The following is a 21,290-nucleotide window of genomic DNA, read 5'->3' as shown; positions in this document are numbered from 1 at the left end:
TGCAAGGCGGAGGCCACTAGAACAGCAGGCATGTGCTGAGTTAGGAAGATAAAGTTAGTAATTATTTGAAACGCAAATGGAAATAGTTGATTACAGAGAGAGAAAATGTCATCAGCAAAACATTGAGAGCATCTGCATTTTTTTATAAAACTAACTAGAACAACTTTGATGTTGAATTATTTTGCATAATTGGCTCATTACAGAATGAAAGTTTCAGAAACAAAATGTAAGGTGGACATGAATTACACTTTTAAGATGATCACAGGCGACTTGGGATCAAAGTCTCGCATTGGGACCCTGTTTCAAGGGTAGCTGGGACCATATTAGTGAATTAAACAGACTCCCATCACCAAAGGAATAGACAACACGAGATTCCATGTAGCTCATTTCTCTGCCTTCAGGAAAAATCTCCATAAATGGAGTTGGGTGATATGAATATTTTCCATTTGGAGCATTCTTAAAAGAATAAATTCTGGACAGGAGGGCAGTCCGGCTATGACATGTATTATTCTGTTGATCTGGCCAGGTAAGAGAATGTCTTAATTTCCTCACCATTTCCTTCATGGCCCTATGTTAGAACTTCCACTGTCTTCTTGTTGCTGTTGAGACATCAACCATCAATTTAATTGTCATTCATTTATAGGTAATCTGTCTTTTCTTACTGGGTGATTTTAGAATTTTTATTTTTGCCTTTGATAATGGGCAGTTTTATCTCATGCCTAACAGTAAGTTTCTTTTTATTTATCCTGCTTGAAAATACTGCGATTGATAAATTTGAGAATTTATGCTTTCATCAGTTCTAGGACATCTTCACCCATTCGCTCATTGTGCACCGCCTTTGTCCCATTCCCTCTCTTATCTCTGCAATTCTAGTTAGATGCATGTTGGACCATTTCACTTGACTTATGTATCTCTTAATTGTTATGTTTTTTCCAACAATCTTTGTGTCTGTTTGCTAAATTCTGAGTAATATCTTCAAATCTGATTTCTATTCCCTAATTCTCTTTCCAATGGTGTTTAATCTGTTTTACCCATCTACAGAGGAATAAATACCTATTATAATTTTCTAGTTTTCTAAGTTATTTTTGTTTCTTTTTCTAATTTGCCTATTTACTTTTATTTATTTATTTTTTAAATTTTTTTTAATTTATTTTTGAGACAGCGAGAGATATAGCATGAGCGGGGAGGGGCAGAGAGAGAGACACACAGAATCGGAAGCAGGCTCCGGGCTCTGAACTGTCAGCACAGAGCCTGACGCGGGGCTCGAACCCACAAACGTGAGATCTTGACTTGAGCCAAAGTCGGAGGATTAACCGACTGAGCCACCCAGGCACCCCTACCTGCTTATTTTTTTTTGTAGTCTCTTATTCCTAACTCAAACTTTCTATTTCCTATTATATTTCTTTAAAAAATTTTTTTTTAAATGTTTATTTATTTTTGAGAGAGAGAGACAGAGAGTGTGTGTGAGCCGGGAAGAGCAGAGAGAGACGGAGACACAGAATCCGAAGCCAGCTCTAGGCTCTGAGCTGCACAGAGGCTGGCAGCTCAGAGCCCAAAATGGGACTTGAACTCATAAGTGGTGAGATCATGACCTGAGCTAAAGTTGGACATGCAACTGAGTGAGCCACCCAGGCACCCTCCTATTTTATTTTGTTGACATAGTAAACATATTTGTTTTATGTTCTGTAGCCATTAACTGATATCTAAAGTTTCTGTGAGTCTCTTTCTGGGACTGGCTCCAGTGCCTTATTTTCAGTGTGTATTTTGTGAGTACTGTTTTTAGTGTGAGCTCCTGTTCAGTGGAATTTTATGTGAGGGGTTTTTTGTGACATTTGAGTGAAGGTAGATTCCTCTGGGGAGGATTTTCATTTGCTTTTCTAAACATATAATGGCATGTTCTTCTGGAACTCTACTAAAATAAATTTCTGGCTTGGAGGTTTTTAGACCACAAAAATAGTCTCAATTTAGGCCACAAACACATGTGAGGTCTGGCTCATAGTTAAATCTCCAGAAAGATGTTTCTTTTTTCTTCTCTCTACCCAGGGCCAAAGCCAAGACAAACAAGTTTTCTTACTGGGACCCTTTGCAAGGCATTTCCCCCCCCTCCCCCCAGTTCATCTTTTCTCCAAGAGTGTAACTTCAGGGCACACAGCTCTAGGCAGCAACGGCCTTTCAAGCACCCCATCTTGCCATGACCCCAGACTTTGTGTCCTAAAACCTGAGTGGCCATTAATGTTGATTTGCTAGATCAAGACACCAGCTCAGCTCATTTATCTCTTGGAATGCCCACTGAGATTTTGCTTTTGGTCTCTGAGGATTTCCTTTACTTTATTCCAGCTCAGTCATGCATTTTAAAAGATTTAAAAGAAAATTTACCCAGAATTTTTAGATATTTGGTAACAAAGATTTTCATAATATCTTGCCTACCATATTTTTTTGGTCAAAAATTTCTAACTATCTCTGCAATCCTACTAGAGATGTCTTTGTACAGCTAGAAATTCAATTCTGTATTTGTCCCCACTATTAGCCCTTAATAATTCACACTAGAAACATTTTCAATACAAATACATCCGAAACCCTTCATGTCTAATATTTTTTGTCAGTCAGTCAGCTCCAGCTTTTATTTCTCTACTGTCTATAAGGCCTTTTCTGCATAGGTTGTATTATAGCTGTTTTTTTAAAATTAAATTATTTTGAGAGAGAGAGAGAGAACCAGTGGGGGTGGGGCAGAGAGAGAGGGGACAGAGGGTCCAAAGCACACTCTGCACTGACAGCAGCGAGCCCTATGGGATGCTTGAACTCATGAGCAATTAGTCCATGACCTGAGCCGGTCAGATGCTCAACCAACTGAGCCACCCAGGCACTCCAATCGTGTTGTTTTTAAGTGTTTATGGCTTCCCCAGTTTCTGAGCTTTCTATGTTTTCTGATGTTGTTTGCTCCGAAAAAGAAGGCTCAAAGCTTTGCCCTTCAACTTCAGCAATAAATGGGGGAGCGCAGCGGGAGAGGGAAGGATTAACGCCTATGACTGTTCTTAGTGTGTTTCCCAGTCTTCTCTTGCCTTTTAAACTTTAGCTCAGCCCTACAATTCTGACTCAGCCAGTGGTCATTCTGTGAACATTAGATCTTTTCTGCCTAATTTCCCGATCTCTTTTTGTTTCTTTGTTTGATGCAGGCTGTTTCTCCTTCTTCAATGTATTTACTAACCTAAACTTTTCCCTGAAGCTCTTCACTTGATTCATAGTTTCTATCAACTGTGAAACCAGACCCACAATCAGGCCCCTGGAGGTTGGGTCATTACAATCCCACACACACCCTGGTGCTGGTCCCACTTAGGGAGACATATCAGGGGACAGCTGGGGGGCCTTCCCCAGTCTGGGCTTCTGTGTTTGACACTCCCCCACACTGAGGAACCTGCTGTTTCCACCCACACTCAGATGATATTTGCTTTGTAGAGCATGCCCTTGGGACCTCTCCATAGTCAGTCCTAGCAGTGAGATGGGTAATGTTTACTGTGATTCATCCCATCAACTCTGATGCCAGGATGGGGCACAGGCTGTTGCTAAAGATAATGTTTCTTCCAGTCAGGAACGAACGCTTGTTCATCTGGACTTTCCTGTGATATGTATCTGTTACTGCACATCGACATACAAGAGCATTTACAGTTCACTTTTTAAAACCTTGGATGTTAAATGACAAATTCCTTAAAGATTTATATGCAACATCACTGCTGCTGCTGCTTTTGTCACTATGATAACTACAAAGTAGCTTTTATTTATTAAGTGTGAACCGTGTGCCAGGCTTTAGGCTAATAAATCATCTAATTCTTAGACTTGTCCTACGAGGCATGGGCCATTATTACTATCATCCTCATTTTACAGATGAGGACATGCTGTTTCAGAGACGTGAAGTGACTTGCCCAAGGTCACATAGCCAGTAAGTGGCCACGCTGGGACTCAAACACAAGTCTTCCAAATACAATCTGTGCTCATGAGCATTTAATCTATCAGAATAGAAATAGTCAGATTTCTGATCTATGACTATGACTTCTGTTTTACAGAAGCCAGAACTTAAATTCACGTTAGTTCTGCCCTTTATTTATTTATTTATTTTTAAAGGAGATAGAAATTCATTGACTGTACCGCCAGGGAGCTGCCGGCAGGACAGCAGAGTAGAGGCTGTCTGCCACCAGCTCTGTCCTTTCAAGTAATGTGATGTAACACGATGCTGCCTGCCATTATGCAGAACTGGTTTTGGAGTCCTTTGTAAGAACTGCTTTCAGAGCCAGTGTGAAACTTAAGAAAAGCAATTTTTTAATGTTTATTATTATTATTTATTTTTGAGAGAGAGACAGACAGAGTGACAGCAGGGGAGGGTTAGAGGGATTGAGGGAGACACAGAATCCGAAGCAGGCTCCAGGCTCCAAGCTGCCAGCACAGAGCCCAACATGGGGCTTGAACTCAAACCGTGAGATCATGACATGATCCGAACGAAGTCTGATGCCCAACCAACTGAGCCATCCAGGTGCCCCAAGCAATTTGTTTTTGGAGCTAAACCTTGCTTTTTATTCCATTCCTTGTTACCCTACTTGATCACCTACGTTATTTATCAGATTTTACTCCTAAAGCCTTTTGACAGTTTCCAAAAAGGCAATTCTGTCCTCTGAGGATGGAGATTTGCCACCAACAAGGACATTCAGAAGAAGCTTCCAGAACGAGTGGAGACCCTTCCTAAGAGGCTCCAGCATGTTTTCGGTGATGTCAGCATTTTGAAAAATGAGAGCTTGGCCTCCCAGGATGATGGCTTTGAAGGGGCAGCAGCTATACACTCATGTTCTGGTGTATTTGTTTACAATCCGTCTGTTACTTCGTAGATATACTTGATTTAAAGCGAAGTCTGTTTACACAAATATGCCTTTAAGGAAAATACTACTGTGTATAGGAAAACATCAGACTTCCCTTGTCTATCACCGTCTCAGAAAGCCTGCTGATGTCAACACTGGAACTGGCTCTGTTTTGATAGGATTCTGTTCCTCTTTATATCTTCAAATTAGGAAATACTGACTTTGTGGATTTGGGCAGATTGTGAGTAGGCCCCTGTTCTTCTTCAAAGAAAAAAGAATCAGTTTGCTGCTTCCACAGCAAAGAGAGATGATCCTGCTACTAAAAATGTCTCCAGCAACACTTCAAGCATCATTTTTAAAGTGCTTTGTTTTTTTTTCTTACAGGGAAGGTTAAGGTTAAAGTTTCTAGCCTCATTTTAATTAGCTGCTCACATTTAACTTAACTCTGCTGAAGTAAACAGTCATATTCAAAATAGCTATGTTGTCATAGCAACCTAGATCAGAATCATTTGATTTTCTTTTCTGCTCACGATTGTTCCTTACTATCTAGGCCATGATGTGAAACAAATCTGCAGAAACACCCCATGTAAAATGAGATTTAAAAAAAAACATTTGGGGGGGAAACATCTTTAAATGATTGCTTTAAGTGTTACAGGAAGCTCCTAATTTTCCAACGGCTCCTGAAAGAGATTCTCTCTCAGGTTCCTGGGTCTGGCAGCCTCACTCCCAGCCCCCACTTGGGGTTCCAAGTGGCCAAGCACCCAAGAGTAGCGACCCAGAACCCGGACAGGATCGGGGGATCGCAATTCCAGCTAGAGGATCCACTGTGTGATCCTCAAAGTGAGACAGCCGAACTATGTAATTCCCCGTGGCTTTTCTAGCTGTGAAGAGGGGCTCAGGTTCTGATCCTTTAATTTGGTTATTACTTAACAAAGTGCAAAAGCCAGCTATTTTAAATCAAGCCTCAGGCAAAGCCTTAAACTCCTAGGAAAGAAGAGAATCATTAGGCACTTTTTAGGATCCCAGGCCTGTGATTCCTAAACTCAGATTACCTGAATCATTAGGGAGGCGCTCCAGCTCCCCTGCCTGACTTATCATGGCCAACATGTAAAGCTGTCATGGGTCCTAGTTATGGCACATGTTGGCCACATGAAGATTATTTTAATTAAGAAAATTAAGAAGCAGATGAGCCTTTTCCGTGGTCTATTCACCAGGCCCTTCATGAAGTGATTCTGGAGACTTGGTCTTTGTCTCAATTTTCTTGCTGGCAGATGAGACTCAGGAAGCCAGATGTTTTCCGTGCCCCTGGATCCAGCTTGGTGCGTGACATTTGTTTTTACTAAATGGAGTAGAGACACAGCGTTATTTTTTGGAAGTGATAAACTGACACTGTGAAAGTTGTTTTACTTGAGATTTGCCACTAAAACCAAAACAAGCCTCCAGGTCTTTTGTCCAGCCTCGGACAGGGATACTCTAGTCATGAGATCAAGTGGAGAAAAGTCAGAAAAAGGTATTGTTTTCTCTGTAATTTATTTTGTGTGCTTTTAAAAAGAAGGTAGAGGGGAGCCTGAGGGGCTCAGTCGGTTAAGCATCTGACTTTGGCTCAGGTCATGATCTCACAGTTCCTGGTTTCAAGCTCCATGTCGGGCTCTGTGCTGACAGCTCAGAGCCTGGAGCCTGCTTCGGATGCTGTGTCTCCCTCTCTCTCTGCCCCTCCCCCACTACTCTCTGTCTCTCTCTTACTCTTTATGTTAAAAATAAATAAGCATTAAAATTTTTTTAATAAAATAAAAAGAAGATAGAGAAAAGAGACAAAGCCCAGTAGAAAAATGGTAAAGACTATGAATTTGAATGGTAAAGAAGTGGCCACGAAGTGTATGGAAAGCAGCTCAGCCACATTGAGTGATAAGGGAAATGTGAATCCAAGTAAGGAGATACCATCTGAAATGCCTACTGTCTCAGAGTTTGGCAAGGCTGTGGAGAAACAGGAAATTACAACAGGTACTGCTGGGGGGATGGCCACAGCCAGTCTGGAGAGCGATTTGGCAGGGTCTGGTGAAAGTGAACACTCACGTTCCCTTGGACTCAGCAATTCCACTACTGTATGTAATTCCAGAGTGTCTGCAAGTAAGTGCACCAGGAGGCAGGCACCGGGGGTTTACTGAGGCCGTGTTTGTGATGGGGAAAAAGTCAGACACAACCAGCAAGAGAATGAAATGGAAAAAAAAATAATGCAGTATGGTTTTTTTTTTAAGTTTATTTATTTATTTTGAGAGAGAGAGAGCTGGGGAGAGGCAAAGAGAGAGGGAGAGAGAATCCCTGAGCCCCAGGGTAGGGCTTGATCTCACAAACCATGAGATCGTACCTGAGCCCAAATCAAGAGTCAGAAGCTTAACCAATTGAGCCACCCAGGTGCCCCAATGCAGTATGTCCTTATGTTAGAATACTATAAAGCAGATTCATACATAATATCAACAATGGCTGAAGTAAAAAGTCAAAGTGAAAAAATACAAAACTTTATATATGGAAAATAAAATTAAGATGGCCATCACATATATATCATGGGAACATAATGTTGGGTACAAAAATGGTCTGGAGGGGTGCCTGGCTAGCTCAGTTGGCGGAGCCTGTGATTCTGGATCTTGCGGTCATGAGTTCAGGCCTCACATAGGGTGTAGAGATTACCTAAAAATAAAATCTTAAGGGGCACCTGGGTGACTCAGTCAGTTGAGCACCCAACTCTTGATTTCAGCTCAGGTCATGATCTTGCAGTTTGTGGGATCAAGCCCCATCCCAGGCTCTGTGCTGACAGTGTAGAGCCTGCTTGAGATTCTCTCTCCTTCTCTCTGCCCCTACCCTGCTTGTGTTCTCTATCTCCCTCTCAAAAATAAATAAATAAACATTAAAAAAACTTCAAGGGGCACCTGGGTGACTCAGTTGGCTAAGCATCCGACTTCAGCTCAGGTCATGATCTTGCGGTACATGAGCTCAAGCCCTGCATAGAGCTCTGTGCTGACAGCTCAGAGCCTGGAATCTGCTTTGGATTCTGTGTCTCCCTCTCTCTCTCTCTCTGCCCCTCTCCTGCTTGTACCCTGTCTCTGTCTCTCTCTCTCTCTCTCAAAAATAAAATAAAACATTAAAAAACATTTTTTAACTTAAAAAAAATCTTTCAAAAAACTATTTAAAAATTTCAAAATGGGCTGGAAGGAATAAATTTCTAAGTAGAAGTGGTCATTTTTAATTAAAATATTTACTTGTTTTGTTTTGTTTTCATTTTAATTCCAGTATGGTTCACATATAGTATCCTGTTTCTGGTATGCAATATAGTAATTCAGGTCTTCCTTATGTCACCAGTGCTCTTCAAACAAGTGTACTTCTTCAACCCCATCACCTATCTCACCCATCCCTAAAATGTTTTTCTTTAGTAAGAGAAGAGACTTGAGGGGCACCTGGGTGGCTCAGTCAGTTAAGCATCTGGCTTCGGCTCAGGTCATGATCTCACAGTTCGAGCGTTCGAGCCCCATGTCAGGCTCTGTGCTGACAGCTCGCTCAGAGCCTGGAGCCTGCTTCAGATTCTGTGTCTCCCTCTCTCTCTGACCCTCCCCTGCTCATGCTGTCTCTCTCTGTCTCTCAAAAAAAAAAAAAAAAAAACCCAGAAAAAAAGGTTTTAGAAAAGAGACTTGAAGCAAATATGACAATATGTTAGTGACATGAATTTGGATATGCTAGTTCTTCTGTAATTTTCAGAACATTTTAATTTCTCAAAACACATATAAAATGCCAAGATAAAAGTAAGGCAGCTTATAGATCAGACAGCAGAGATTGGCCTTCTTAATTGCCCTGAGCACTTAATTTACGGGCTCTTCGCTGATCACAGAGATTTTTGGGTTTTTTTCCAGTATTATTTTCTTTCTCAGAAGTTGCCTTTTAGAGGACCCTAGCTTCTGCCCATTGCATCTGTTCATCATTAGGATGAAGGGTGGTGACGGCATGTGCCGCCTCCCCTCAAGGTGATTCATCAGGATTAGCTTTCAGGTATAAACAAGTACAGACTTGGGCTGAGGTTTCAGAAGCACCTGACAATGCCATCCATCTTTTGAAGTGTTCCTTTGGGTTAAAGATCTTGATTTCCACACCCTGCCCACACCCCTTTGTGAATCTGTGGGTTTTGTCCTTTAAAGGAACAGTTGCAGATTCTAAAATGCACAAACCGCAGATGGCAGGGTTGCTATCTGGTAAAAAGGAGGCGTAAGCTTACTGATTTTTTTATGGTCATTAATTTTATGTTATTAATAAGACAAAGAGTAAGGTACCTTAGAAATCCCATGCTGCTCTGGTGGAGAGCCAGGTGAAACCAGAGAAAGGCATCAAAATGAATCACTGATGGGATGAAGTGAATTGAGGCTCCTATTACTTGCAGGGCCGAAACCAAAAGGTCCTTGCCCAGCCAGCATGTAGGAGAAAAATGATTGCTGTGAAAGCAGGGGGAAAGAAAAGGAGGACTGTCTCGGCGGACAGGAGAATAGAAGGCTTAGGGGGGCACCGGGGTGGCCCAGTTGGTTAAACATTTGGCCACTGACTTCAGCTCCGGTCATGTTCTCTCAGTTCCTGAGATTGAGCCCTGCATTGGGCTCTGCACTGACTGCACAGAGCCTGCTTGGGATTCTCTCTCTCTCTCTCTCTGCCTCTTCCCCACTTATACTCACTCTCTGTCTCAAAATAGATAAATAAAATTTTAAAAAAGAGAGAGAGAGAATGGGAAAAAAAACAAAGTGTATAGGTATCTTATTATTAACCCACAGACCGGATTATTTCTGGCATCAAAAGTCAGCCCCACTCTGACATAGGAATGTATCACAGGAACATATATGTGATGTATCATGCATGATTTGTGTATACATGTAATGAATCATGTGATCAGGGCCCTTTTGAGAGTGAAAGAAGGTGCTATTAATAATTAACTGGGACAACAGGCATAAACTGGGGACATCCTGGGCAAACCTCCTAGTCACCCTAGTGAGTACTGGCCACCCAGTAATCATGCACATTTATGTTTGTAAATAAAACTCATCAGGGGTGGCTGGCTGGCTGTCAGTACAGCATGTGACTATTGATCTTGGGGTTGTAAATCTGAGCCCCATGTTGAATGTAGAGATTATTTAAAAATAAAATCTTTAAGGGGCTTCTGGGTGGCTCAGTTGGTTAAGCATCTGACTTTGGCTCAGCTCATGATCTCACAGTTTGTGGGTTTGAGCCTCACATTGGGCTCTATGCTGACAGCTCAGAACCTGGAGCCTGTCTCAGATTCTGTCTCTGTCCCTCTCTGCCTCCCCTTCTTGTGCTCTGTCTCTATCTCTCAAATATGAATAAACATTAAAAAATAATAAAATAAAATTTTAAAAGAAAATAAAATGAAATTCATTAAATAAAACATTAAAAATTTTAAATATATCTTCCATGTGCTAGCACTGTTTTAGGCCCTGAGGGTATAGCAGATATCAAGAGAAACAAAATCCATGCTCGGAAAATAAGCAATAAACAAACAAATCATGTGTTATTAGATGCTACTATGTTTATATGGAAATATAAGGCCAATAAGGAAGACAGGACAGCCTGGGAAATGCAATTTTAACTAGTATGCTCAGAGAAGGTTTGGTAGACTGAATTACTGTTTACCAATACTCTCTACCTCCTCCTACAGGAGAATTTTTCATCCTCATTCATTTGAAATTAGTTAGCATTGGCCAATGACACGGGAACAGAAGCAACAAAGCTTTCCGAGTCACTGCCGGCTCTGTCATGCTTTTTTCCTTTTTTCCTCTGCCCCAGTCACCAAGCAGTGTTGAGATAGTGGCTGCTCCATTGGCCTGGGGTCCGGCATAAGGGCAAGGATGATACAGACCTGCCTGTATGACACTGAGCTGTAAGGAGTGAGAAACAATCCTTTGTTGGTTTATGCCCCTGAGATTTGGTACTTGCTTGTTATGTAGCATAACCTAGCCCATCCTGACTGATACAGAAGCCCTCACTGAAAAGATAACATCTGAACAGAGACCTTAGGAAGTGAGGGAACCAATCATGCAGATGTGTAGAGAAAGCATGTTCCACACAGAGGAATAGAAAGTACAAAGGTTCTGAAGAGGGAGCTTGCAAGGATCAGAAAAGAAGCCAGATTTCTCAAGGCAATGAGGCAGAGGTACAGTCAGATTTTGATGGGGCCTGTGGGGCTGGAGACAGGTCTTAATCTTGTTCAGCTGGTGATACTGTCCACTCCTTTTCATCTCTGCAGGGCATGGAGTGGAGTGGCAAGAGTCACAGGGACAGATGAGGGTAAAAAGGAAAAGAAAGATCTGTGTAGAGAGATGCATCCTAGCAGAGTGGGGCTCCAGATGCATAGGCACTAGCCTCTCAGATATTAAAGATGATAGTGTCACCCACGTAAAGAGCCCGTGAAGCTTCTGAAGTCTGACTGCTGTCAAAAAGGAGATGAGTCTGTGCATCCAAAGTGTGCTAATCGGTGACCACCGATGACCACGACACACCCCCTCCCCACTCACCTTGTTCTTCATACACCTGTGACTTTCTTAGAGCCACACAGACTCCAAGGAGCCTCCAACAGACAAACCAAGGCCAAAGGACCACTCTTAGCAGACTGTGCAGTGCCCTGAAAAAGGGCTTCTTTCCCTTTGAGCAACATAAAAGGAGACCGTATGAGCCACATGTTCCTTCTTTCCTTAAATCCTGATAATTCTCTACATTTTTTAATAAAGTCTTTGATTCTTTTGGCTCTGTGCAGCCTTGAAACCACACATCCTCCCAATTAGCAGTTGCTAGTAAAAGAGAGTCTGAACAAATAAAGCAGAGTGGGAGGCTATTGAGGCTGATGCATGAGGGAGACAGAATTCTAAGTATCAAATCCATTTAGGAAAAAACTTGTTCAAGTTGAAAGCTAAAATGTTTCACAGAGATAAAGTCCTGCTGTGCATTTATCAACCACAAAAGTAGTTGTGGAAGATCCTCTGGAAGAAACCCTCATTAAACTTCTGGGTTTCTAAAGGCTGACGGTATCTCACAGAATGCTACCATTAATCTCAAATCCTCATGCAAATCGATTGCCTAGAATTATCATCTATGACTCCTAAACATATAAAAATGGTTTTAGGTTTGTAAGAATCTTAAACATCTATATGCTATCTGTTTTCTCTCTCATCAAAAGAAAATTTAACAAATGGGTGCTGTGGTAGATAGATGACCTTGAAACAATGCATGTGAGAGCACGGCCATACCAAGTGCCATCTTCCTCCATTTCTTCTTGTTATTCCTAAAGAAATTCTATTCATGGTGGAAACAAATTGGAAAAGGGAAATTCCACTCAATTTAGACCATGCCAAAATCATGGAAACTGGGGCCCTTGCTGAGAAAAATAAAACGCCATCTCAAGGTCTGAGAAGGGAGGAATGCATGGTATAAATGGGTGCCAGCAAGAAAGGCACTGATTGTGCAGGGAACAAGAGCAAAGATGCCTTGGGGAGCTCAACGCAAATCAATATATTACAATCCAGTGGGATTCACCATTCACTTCCCAATCTTTGCAGAATCCATCCTTTGAGCCACTGTTCCTCCCAAGGGGTAGTAGGCATAATTGTGGTTTGGGGGAGGATGATTCTTTGTTGTATGGGATTGTTCTGTGCATTACAGGATGTTTCCATCCTTGATCCCACTCACCAAATACAGCCACTTTCCAATCACTGACACAAAAACATCCCCAGACTCTTTCGTCCCAAGTTGAGAGCCCTACAAGTCTGGCCTTTATTAATATAAGATTAAAGTGAAGTTTGAACATAGCTGTGAGGATGCACGACTGAGCAGGAACTGACGGAGTTATCAAAGACCGTCATTCATGTACGTAGGTGCATGAGGAAAAGTGATTAGCTCTATTTGCTGGCAACAAAATCCCAGGTATCAGAAAGGCCACAGCAGCCACATGATTAGAGAGATGGCTTTGTTGTTGGTGGTAAAGCAGATTTTCAAAAGGAAATCAAAGACAAATGATCAGGAGGCAGTGTTCAAAAGAACTGATATGGTAAATAACCCATGTTGTCATTGCTCTTCTGGAAGAAGGAAGGAGGGTTTCTTTGAAGATGAGTTGCAATATGCTTGATATTTACATGAAAAACAGAGGATACAAGCTACTTCTCTAGGCTCAAATCAAAGTTATTGACCAGTTCCTTAATAAGTACATGCTATGCTACTTGGAGGGTTCTGTATAAATGGCTGCCTCGGTGGGCAGTTTCAGGAACTCTCCAGCCTTTTCAGTGTTACTGCTGAGGATCTTCCCTCCCTCTTTCGCTCTTCCCATTGACCCTTCTCAGCCCCTGTCTTCCTGCCTTACCTCCCAGGGACCAGATCATCTTTGGAGAAGAAGATGGGAAGGGACACCTCATCCAGCCATTGTGGGACCCCTTGCCCGCCCCCTTCTCCCCTTGTCTCTATAACAGTTTGCTAGGCAAGTACTGTTCAGCAAGCCCTGGGCTAAGGCTTTTGTTTGTTTGTGTTAATATTAAAGTAGACCACCAAAGGAAATTTTAACAGTTATTCCTCCAGTGGAGGAATTTAATGATTTAATGAACTAATTCTCTAATTGTTTAATTATTTTTCTTGAAAAAATCTCAAACTCGTAGAAAACTTGCAAATAAAATACAAAGAGCTTTTTATTTTCATGAATTATTTGAGAGTAAGTTGCCAGCCTAATGCCCACCACCCCTGATTTTCCAATAAACAAGGACCTTCTCTTACATAACCCAATGAAACTATCAAATTCCAGAAGTTCACAGGGCACATTACTACCATCTAATCCTCGGGCCCCACTCAGGCAATCCCAGTAACATTCTTTATGGCAAAAAGTTCCAGTTGAAAATCACGTGTTGCTTTTAGTTGTCATGACTCTTCGGTACTCTTCAGTGTGGAACAGCCTTGCTCGATCTTTTCTGGGTTTGCATGACCATGGCCCTTCTGAAGAGTACAGACCAGTCAGTTTGCAGAATATCCCTCGATTTGGTTCTATCTGTCGCTCCCTCATAATTGGGATCAGGGACTGCACCTTTGGCAGGACTATCAGAGAAGTGGTATTGGGTCTCCCTCCTGCATCTGGTCGGGTGGCAACAGGGTTCCGATTTGTCCCATTACTGATGATGCTCATTTAGGTCACTTGATTAAGGTGATACATGCCATGCTTCTCCACTCTGAAGGTACTCCTTTCCCATTTGTAACTAGTAAGTATTTTATGGTGAAGTGCTCTGAGACTGTAAATACCCTGTTTCTCAGCAAACTTGCAATTATTTTATGGATTTATGCTTTTCTATTTTAATAAATGGGCTACCATCAGTTACAGGTACTCTCATGATTTATTTTGATGCCTAAGTTGTTCCGGAGTTGGCCAGGTGATCCCTTTCGAGCTGGTCTCTGCTCCCCCTTGACAAGCCTACATCAGTATTTGGGCATTCTAGGAAGTAAGTTGTACCAGACCCATCTTGCACTGTCCTTAACCAGCCTGGAATCAGTCAGTCTTCAGGGTGGCTGAGTGCTCTGTTGTTGGGCTGCTTGTGTGGTGGACTAGTGAAAGCTCATCCGTGTGTGGGCTTGCGTGTGTCTCACACTACATGTCCACATTCTTCTTCGGTGCTTTGGATTATCTACTCCTCTTCTTTGTCTTGCCATAAGAAGTTCTAGAAGAGAGACCATTTACTAAAACTGTTGTAGATGAGAACGCTAAAGTTCAGCAAGGTGGTATGTGTGTAGCTGGTAGCAAAACTAGAGTCAAAACCGTAAATCCCTTCTCCTTTTTTAAAACCATCCACCGCATCACACAACTTTCTTCATCGGTAGTAAGTACAAATATTTTTTATCACAGCTACTAGTTGAATCAGTGGGGGTGAGGGCCATATCTGTGGAATTAAAGCTAGTAATTTATTAAAGCTTATATCAGAGCAAAAAAAGGAAAATATATTTTGATTTAATGTATGCAATTTTAAAAATTAAAATTGGTTGGTGTATAAGGAATTCTGTAAATTATTTGTGTGGAATCTTTTCTAGAACACATTGTCAGCTTGGGATTCTCTGTCTCCCTCTCTCTCTGCCCCTCCCCCGCTCATGTGTGTGTGTGTGTGTGTGTGTGTGTGTGTGTGTGTGTACGCATGCTCTCAAAAATAAATAAATGTAAAAAAAATAATTAGGGTTCCCAAAAAGGTATAGAAAGTTAGATCAAGGACTGGGATTTTGGCTCCAGTCCTGGCTTCTTATTGTCTATTATTAAATCACTTAGTTTATTTGTTACTCCTTTAAAAAACAGAAAGGTGGTGATTTTAATTGAGAGATAAAGAGTCCACAGGATTGTTGTAGGGAGCAGAAAAAGAAAATGTTTGAACTGTGTAAATGCCCAGCATTGTCTACATTACGGGGCTTTACTGTATGTGTGCCATGGATCCTATCGGCATCTGGTGAAGCCTTCCCACCCTTTCTTAGAATAATGTTTCTAAATGCAAAAATGAAAATATACAGGATGATCAAGGGGAAAAGATTGAAATGTAGTTATTAAAATAGTTAAAGAACAAAAGTACAATATTGTAATGAATATGTTTTCTTAATTAATGTTTAAATAGTAAGATCTAACATCAGGACTAATAACTGTCTCAGTCTACTTGGGCCACCGTAACAAAATACCATAGACCGGGTGGCCTAAAGAACAGAAATTTATTTAGAAATTTATTTCCTCAGAGTTCCAGAGACTGGAAGTCTGAGATCATGGCACCAGCATGGTTGGGTTCTGAGAAGGGCTTCCTGGCTTAAAGGTGACCACTTTCTCATTGTGTCCTCTCATTGCCTTTCTGCAGTCTTGCACATGGACAGAGAGAAAAAGAGAGAGAGAGAGAGATCTCTTCCTCTTTTTATAAGGCCACCCACCCTTATCAGATTAGGCCCCTGCCCTTATGACTTCATTTAACCTTAATAACCTCCTAATTGCCCCATCTCCAGATCCAGTCACGTTAGGGACTAGTGCTTCAACTGTGAATTTGGAGGGTCACACTACAGTCTATAGCATAGTGATGGAATAAATGATAGTTTAAAACGCCTTCTGCAGACTCTAGTGTGATATGAAAATAGCTGTGAGCTATTGGCAACAAAATCATAGGTACTGCTGCTAGTATGTTTGTTGCCTACATTTATTATGGAAAGAAATACTTAATTTCTGGTAGAGTTAGTGAAAATAAAGATATGATTTTTCTCCCCACCCACATCCACATCTACCCTGAACTTCTATACAAAGACTGTAGATTAAGAATCCCTGAAACATGCAAGTAAGATATTCTTGTTTTAAGCAAACTGGTGGCATAACCCTGGATGGTGGGGATCAATTCCAAAATTGGCTAATCCTGCCCGTTGACAGTCACCCAGGAGCAGCAGGTGACTTGAAGAGACATCATCTGCTTCTGGCCTTTTTGAATATGTGTTCAAGTATTGGAATGTGTTTTGTCTTGCAGATACCAGTAACCTAAATTCTGAACAAAATGATTCCTGGATCTCTGAGAACTTCTCACTGGACCCTTCTGTGAAGGGCCAGGTGAAGACCAAGGCAGAGGACGATGGACTTCGGAAATCCCTAGATAGATTCTATGAAATGTTCGGCCATCCACAGCCGGCCTCTGGAGATCCACTCTCCGCATCCGTCTGCCAGTGCCTGTCTCAGAAAATCAATGAACTGAAGGGCCAGGAGACCCAAAAGTATGCCCTCCGCAGTTTCCAAATGGCCCGGGTCATCTTCAATCGGGACGGCTGCTCGGTCTTACGGAGGCGTTCCAGGGACGTCCACTTCTACCCGCTGGAAGAAGGAAGGGTGTCTCTGGATGATGAAAAACCAACCCCAGGACTTTCAAAAGATATCATTCATTTCCTTATGCGGCAGATGAAAGATCTTTAAATAGTGCCTGGTGGTCAGAGCAGGCAGTGTGGAGAGTGGTCCAGTGGTCAGCGCTGTTAGTGCATCACCCACTTCCCCTCCAGCTTCTCTTGCTGACTCTGTGTGTCCAGCCCGCTCCTCCCTCCAAGCGTGTGTCCGGTCCCTGTGTCCGCACCACCTCCCACCCCACCTTACCACTCCCTTTGACTTAAGACCAGTGACTGACCGTGAAGCCCAGAAGCCCAACTCTGAGGCATAATTTACTCTCCAGAGCTCCCCTCTGGGTCAGGCCGAGACTGGGACTTCACATGAAATCATTCCCTTGCTCAGGACCTGCTGTTTCCCTGTCCTCCTCCCATTCATCTACTGGTGTCTCCCAGGAGCCTTTCCTTAATGCATCTCTTGTACCTGAATCCTTGACTCAGAGTCTACTTCTGGGAGAACTCAACTTAAGGGAACAGGCTTTCTTCATTAGATGAGTTTTTTAAAGGATTTAAAGCTCTGTACCAGGGAGCCTGGGTGGCTCAGTCGGTTAAGCGTTGGACTTCAGCTCAGGTCATGGTCTCACAGTGAGTTGGAGCCCTGCATTGAATTCTGTGCTGACAGCTCAGAACCTGGAGCCTGGTTCGGATTCTGTGTCTCCCTCTCTCTCTGCTCCTGCCTCACTCGCGCTCTGTGTCTCTCTGTCTCTCAAAAATGAATACATGCTAAAAAAATTTTTTTTAAATAAAAAAATAAAGCTCTGTGCTAAATCAAGTATAAGAATTATACCAAGTTGTAAAACTGAGACCATGTGACTGAGAATGTATTTCCCAAAATAACAAAGATTTAAATACGGTTCCAAAAAGTGCATCATATCTTCCTCATACCCTTGCCTCTCTCAAGTCAGAATTCCTTGTTTTATAATTCTGACAGGGTGTGGAAGGAACATTTGGATCATCTAAAATAAGAGCCAAGATTTGCAAGTTAAAAAAAAAAAGAGGGGGGCGCTCTTGGTCTCCACCAGATTGCCAGTGTGCAAAGTGTGAAGAAAACAAATGTGCGCCACCTACCGAAGGACAAGGACGCGTCAGTAATGCCGTGACAGGCTGACGGGTCGCAGCCTTGGCAGTTTGTGGCAGAAGAGAACAAGCAATCGTTTGCCCAAGTGAACGCCTCCCTGTCATTTTTGCCTTCTGCCCAGACCCTCTGTCACCCTCTTAACAGTTGGCCCCTCACCCCTGTCCCGTCCTTGCTCTGCCAGGGAGTGGCTTTAAATAGCAGGTGCCGGCTTGCACTGGCAGATGCTCTGCTCCACAGCCGTGTCCTGACCCCCCACTCCCACCCCCGAGTGAGACTCGGGTGGTAGAATGACATCACCTGGCACCACGCTCTGGAGGCTGTAACCGGAGGCCTCATACTAATCCCTGCCTTGACAGCCCTTCAAATAAATTACACTGGCAGAAAGATTTCTAGTGTTGTTTGGGGGAACAACAAGAGGAGGCTGGCAATGCAGTGCAGTTAGATTTTGAGAAATTCGGGTGAAATTTCATTGACCTAAGGCTCCATTCTCCTGCCAGAAAGCAGAGTTTGCAAATGGGTCGGCCTCGAGGCAGGCCTGAAGGGTGAGTGAACCCTCTCAGGCAGAGCTCTGGGAGGGAGAGCAGAGGAGAGTGGAGGCTTTGAAAGTTCAGGGATTACATATGAAGGCTTCCAGTGCTGGGAAGATCAGAGGTAAGAAACAGGGTTTCACGCTGAAGTGCGGAAGTACCTTGGAAGGAGACCTGAATGGTAGGAAATAGGAAATGAGCGGGTCCTTGAGAAGAAACAAGGCTCCATGTTTTCCTCTGACAAGCCATCGTGTGACTCTCTCCCCAGGAGCTCCTCCTGTGCAACTGTCCCCCTCAGCCCCCAAATAATCATGAAACAAGTGGGACTTAGAATTAAAAATGTGCAGGTTGAATTTTAAGGTCTGTAGTTTTATTGTTTTTGAGTGTGGAGCAAATTAATAGATGCAATGGAAGAATGCTGTAGTTTTTAGTATTAGTCAGCCACTGAAAGGAATATTGGAGATTAGTTTCCATGGCCACCAACAGAAGGAAACTGGATTATTTTACACTGTTTTTAAAAGACAGAAGATGGAAGCTATTTGAATCTCCACACCAGAGAGCAGCAGCTTCTGTTTGGCACCCAGATTTCAGTATTGGTAATTTTGTAACCTTTATTATTATCAGCCCTGAGGGTGCTCAGGAAGACGTAGACTCTGAAACCAGAGAATTTAGAAATCTAGAAGCCAGAATCACCTTAGGGTAAAAAAAAAAAAAAAAAAAAAAAAAAAGGAAAAAAAAAAAGAGTGTGGCATGTGTTTGCCTGTTTCTAAGTAACTGCTTGTGACAGGTCAGTACAAGATATTTGATTCCCTGCAGTCTTGCTCTCTAATTTGATCTTCACAACGTAGGGATGGCATTTTCCATTTATCTCTGTTTACCTTTAATAAAGACTAAGAGATAAGGGTATTAAGGCTCTGGCCTTTGGCATTATTGTCTGTCTCTGCCCTACAGATCACTTCCCCAACATCTTATCATCCCGTGAACATCCTCACTGGCCTATGATATCATCTGTGGCCCTTTTCAGAGGCCTCCGCGAGGGTGGATTTGCTGGCAGGAACATCAGAACTCCAAAGAAGAGAAACTGCCACCGCCGTCTTATATGTGTGTGACTGTTACTCACTTCACTAGTCATTTCTTTGCGTGACTTATGTGAGAACAAACACATACGCAGATCTTACTACCAGCAATTAGCACAAGACAGTATGGAGATCACCAACCCAGGTGGCCCCTTTCCGAGAGGATTTCCATCTGGAGAACAGATGAGGATGGTTTGTTCAAACTGCTTGTTTTCGGGGCTGCTGGCAGCATACAGAGTAACTGTAGATGTGACATGGACAAACAGCATTTATTTCATGGTTATCTGTTGTGTTTAATATGTTAGAAAAATATATAGCTATTGTATCTAATCTGGGTTTTTACAGAGAGCATGTAGGATATGCCTAATATATTTAAATTTTTAAAGTGAATTAGTGAAAAAGTTAATCCTGCAGACAGTATATAGATAGGCAAAAATTATAAAGGTGGTATGCCAGGAAATGACTGAAATTTGGAATATAATGGGAGGGAGAGTCTATTCTACCCTCTATCCCCCGTCTCTCTCCTGGAACTGCAAGAAGCTTCCGTCAAGCCAACCCAAATCTTCCTTTACCTCTATTTATTTTTAAGTTTTTTTAAACACTTGTTTATTGAGAGAGTGAGAGAGAGAGAACGAGCAGGGTAGGGGCCCGGAGAGAATCGCAAGCAGGCTCCACACTCAGCGCAGAGCCCAACTCGGGGCTCAGTCTCATGAACTGTGAGATCATGGCCTGAATAGAAATCAAGAACTGGTTGCTTACCCAACTGAGCTACCCAGGCTCCCTATCCTTTGTCTCTCTTTATCCTGTAGCTGTGTTGCAAACCCTTTTAAAAAGCAAAACAGATGTGAATAGCCAGCAAACTAAAGAGAAGGGACTAGCCTTGTCAAATATGAAAACATTTTTAACTTACAGTAACTAAAGCAACAACAAAACCAAAGTAGACAAATCAAAGAAAAAAAGTTCAGCTCATAAGCCTAAATGTACATGTATATTATTTGATGAAGGCAACATTTCAGATTTGCAAGGGAAGGTAGAGTTTTTAGCAAACAGCTTTAATTTTTATTTTTTTAATTTTAATTTTAATTTTTTAGTTTATTTATTTATTATTTTGAGAAAGAGAGAGTGCAAGTTGGGGAGACAGAGAGAGAGAATCCCAAGTGGGCTCTCACCTGCCAGTGTGGAGCTGATGCAGGGCTTGAACTCATGAACCGCAAGATCATGACCTGAGCCAAAGTTGGATGCTAAACTGGCTGAGCCACCTAGGTACCCCTTAGCAAATGGTGTTAGAATAACTGGCTCCCCAACTGGGAGAGAAGAGTAAAAATAAAGGCTAAATTCTTCACCTCATTCTTGATGTCAACATGAATTTTAGGTAGATTAAAATTTTCAAAGTAAAAGGTACCTGAGTGGCTCAGTTGATTAAGCTTCTGACTCTTGATTTCAGCTCAGGTCATGATTGCACAGTTCATGGGTTTGAGCCCTGTATGGGGCTCTGCTCTGGCAATGTGGAGTATGCTTTAGATTCTCTCTCTTTCTGCTCCTGAGAGAGAAGGAGGGAGAGTGTGAGCTGGGGAGGGGCAGAGAGAGAGAGGGAGACATAGAATCTGAAGCAGGCTCCAGTCTCTAAGCTGTTAGCACAGAGCCTGATGCGGGGCTCGAACTCGTGAACCATGTGATCATGACCTGAGCTGAAGTTGGATGCTTAATAGACTAAATCACCGAGATGCCCCCAAAAATTGTTTTCAAAGTAGAAAGATAAAATCATAAGAGTGCTAGATCATGACCTGAGCTGAAATCAGATGCTTAACTGACTGAGCCATCCAGAGACCCC

The 21,290-nt window shown here is 42.3% G+C and overlaps 1 protein-coding gene across 7 annotated transcripts in view; it reads left to right on the top strand.

The window, feature by feature from the left end:
- Positions 1-17,207, top strand: part of SHLD1 (shieldin complex subunit 1) — a 76,517-nt gene extending 59,310 nt beyond the window's left edge. For 4 of the 7 annotated variants that reach the window (XM_029918538.1, XM_029918541.1, XM_029918540.1 and 1 more), the window contains one exon: positions 16,379-17,207. In XM_029918538.1, the coding sequence (XP_029774398.1) occupies positions 16,379-16,815 (437 nt within the window). In that variant the 3' untranslated portion in view covers positions 16,816-17,207. Of the gene's footprint in view, positions 1-401; positions 452-16,378 lie in introns of those variants that run through there. The other 3 variants (XR_003901347.1, XR_003901346.1, XM_029918545.1) reach the window with 2 other exon arrangements.
- The last annotated feature ends 4,083 nt before the right edge of the window (positions 17,208-21,290 follow it).

The sequence above is a fragment of the Suricata suricatta genome, chromosome 12 (genome assembly GCF_006229205.1).
Source record: "Suricata suricatta isolate VVHF042 chromosome 12, meerkat_22Aug2017_6uvM2_HiC, whole genome shotgun sequence".
NCBI lineage: Eukaryota > Metazoa > Chordata > Mammalia > Carnivora > Herpestidae > Suricata > Suricata suricatta.
The sequence above is the reverse complement of the archived record's forward strand: the minus strand, read 5'-3'. Positions and strand labels throughout refer to the sequence as shown.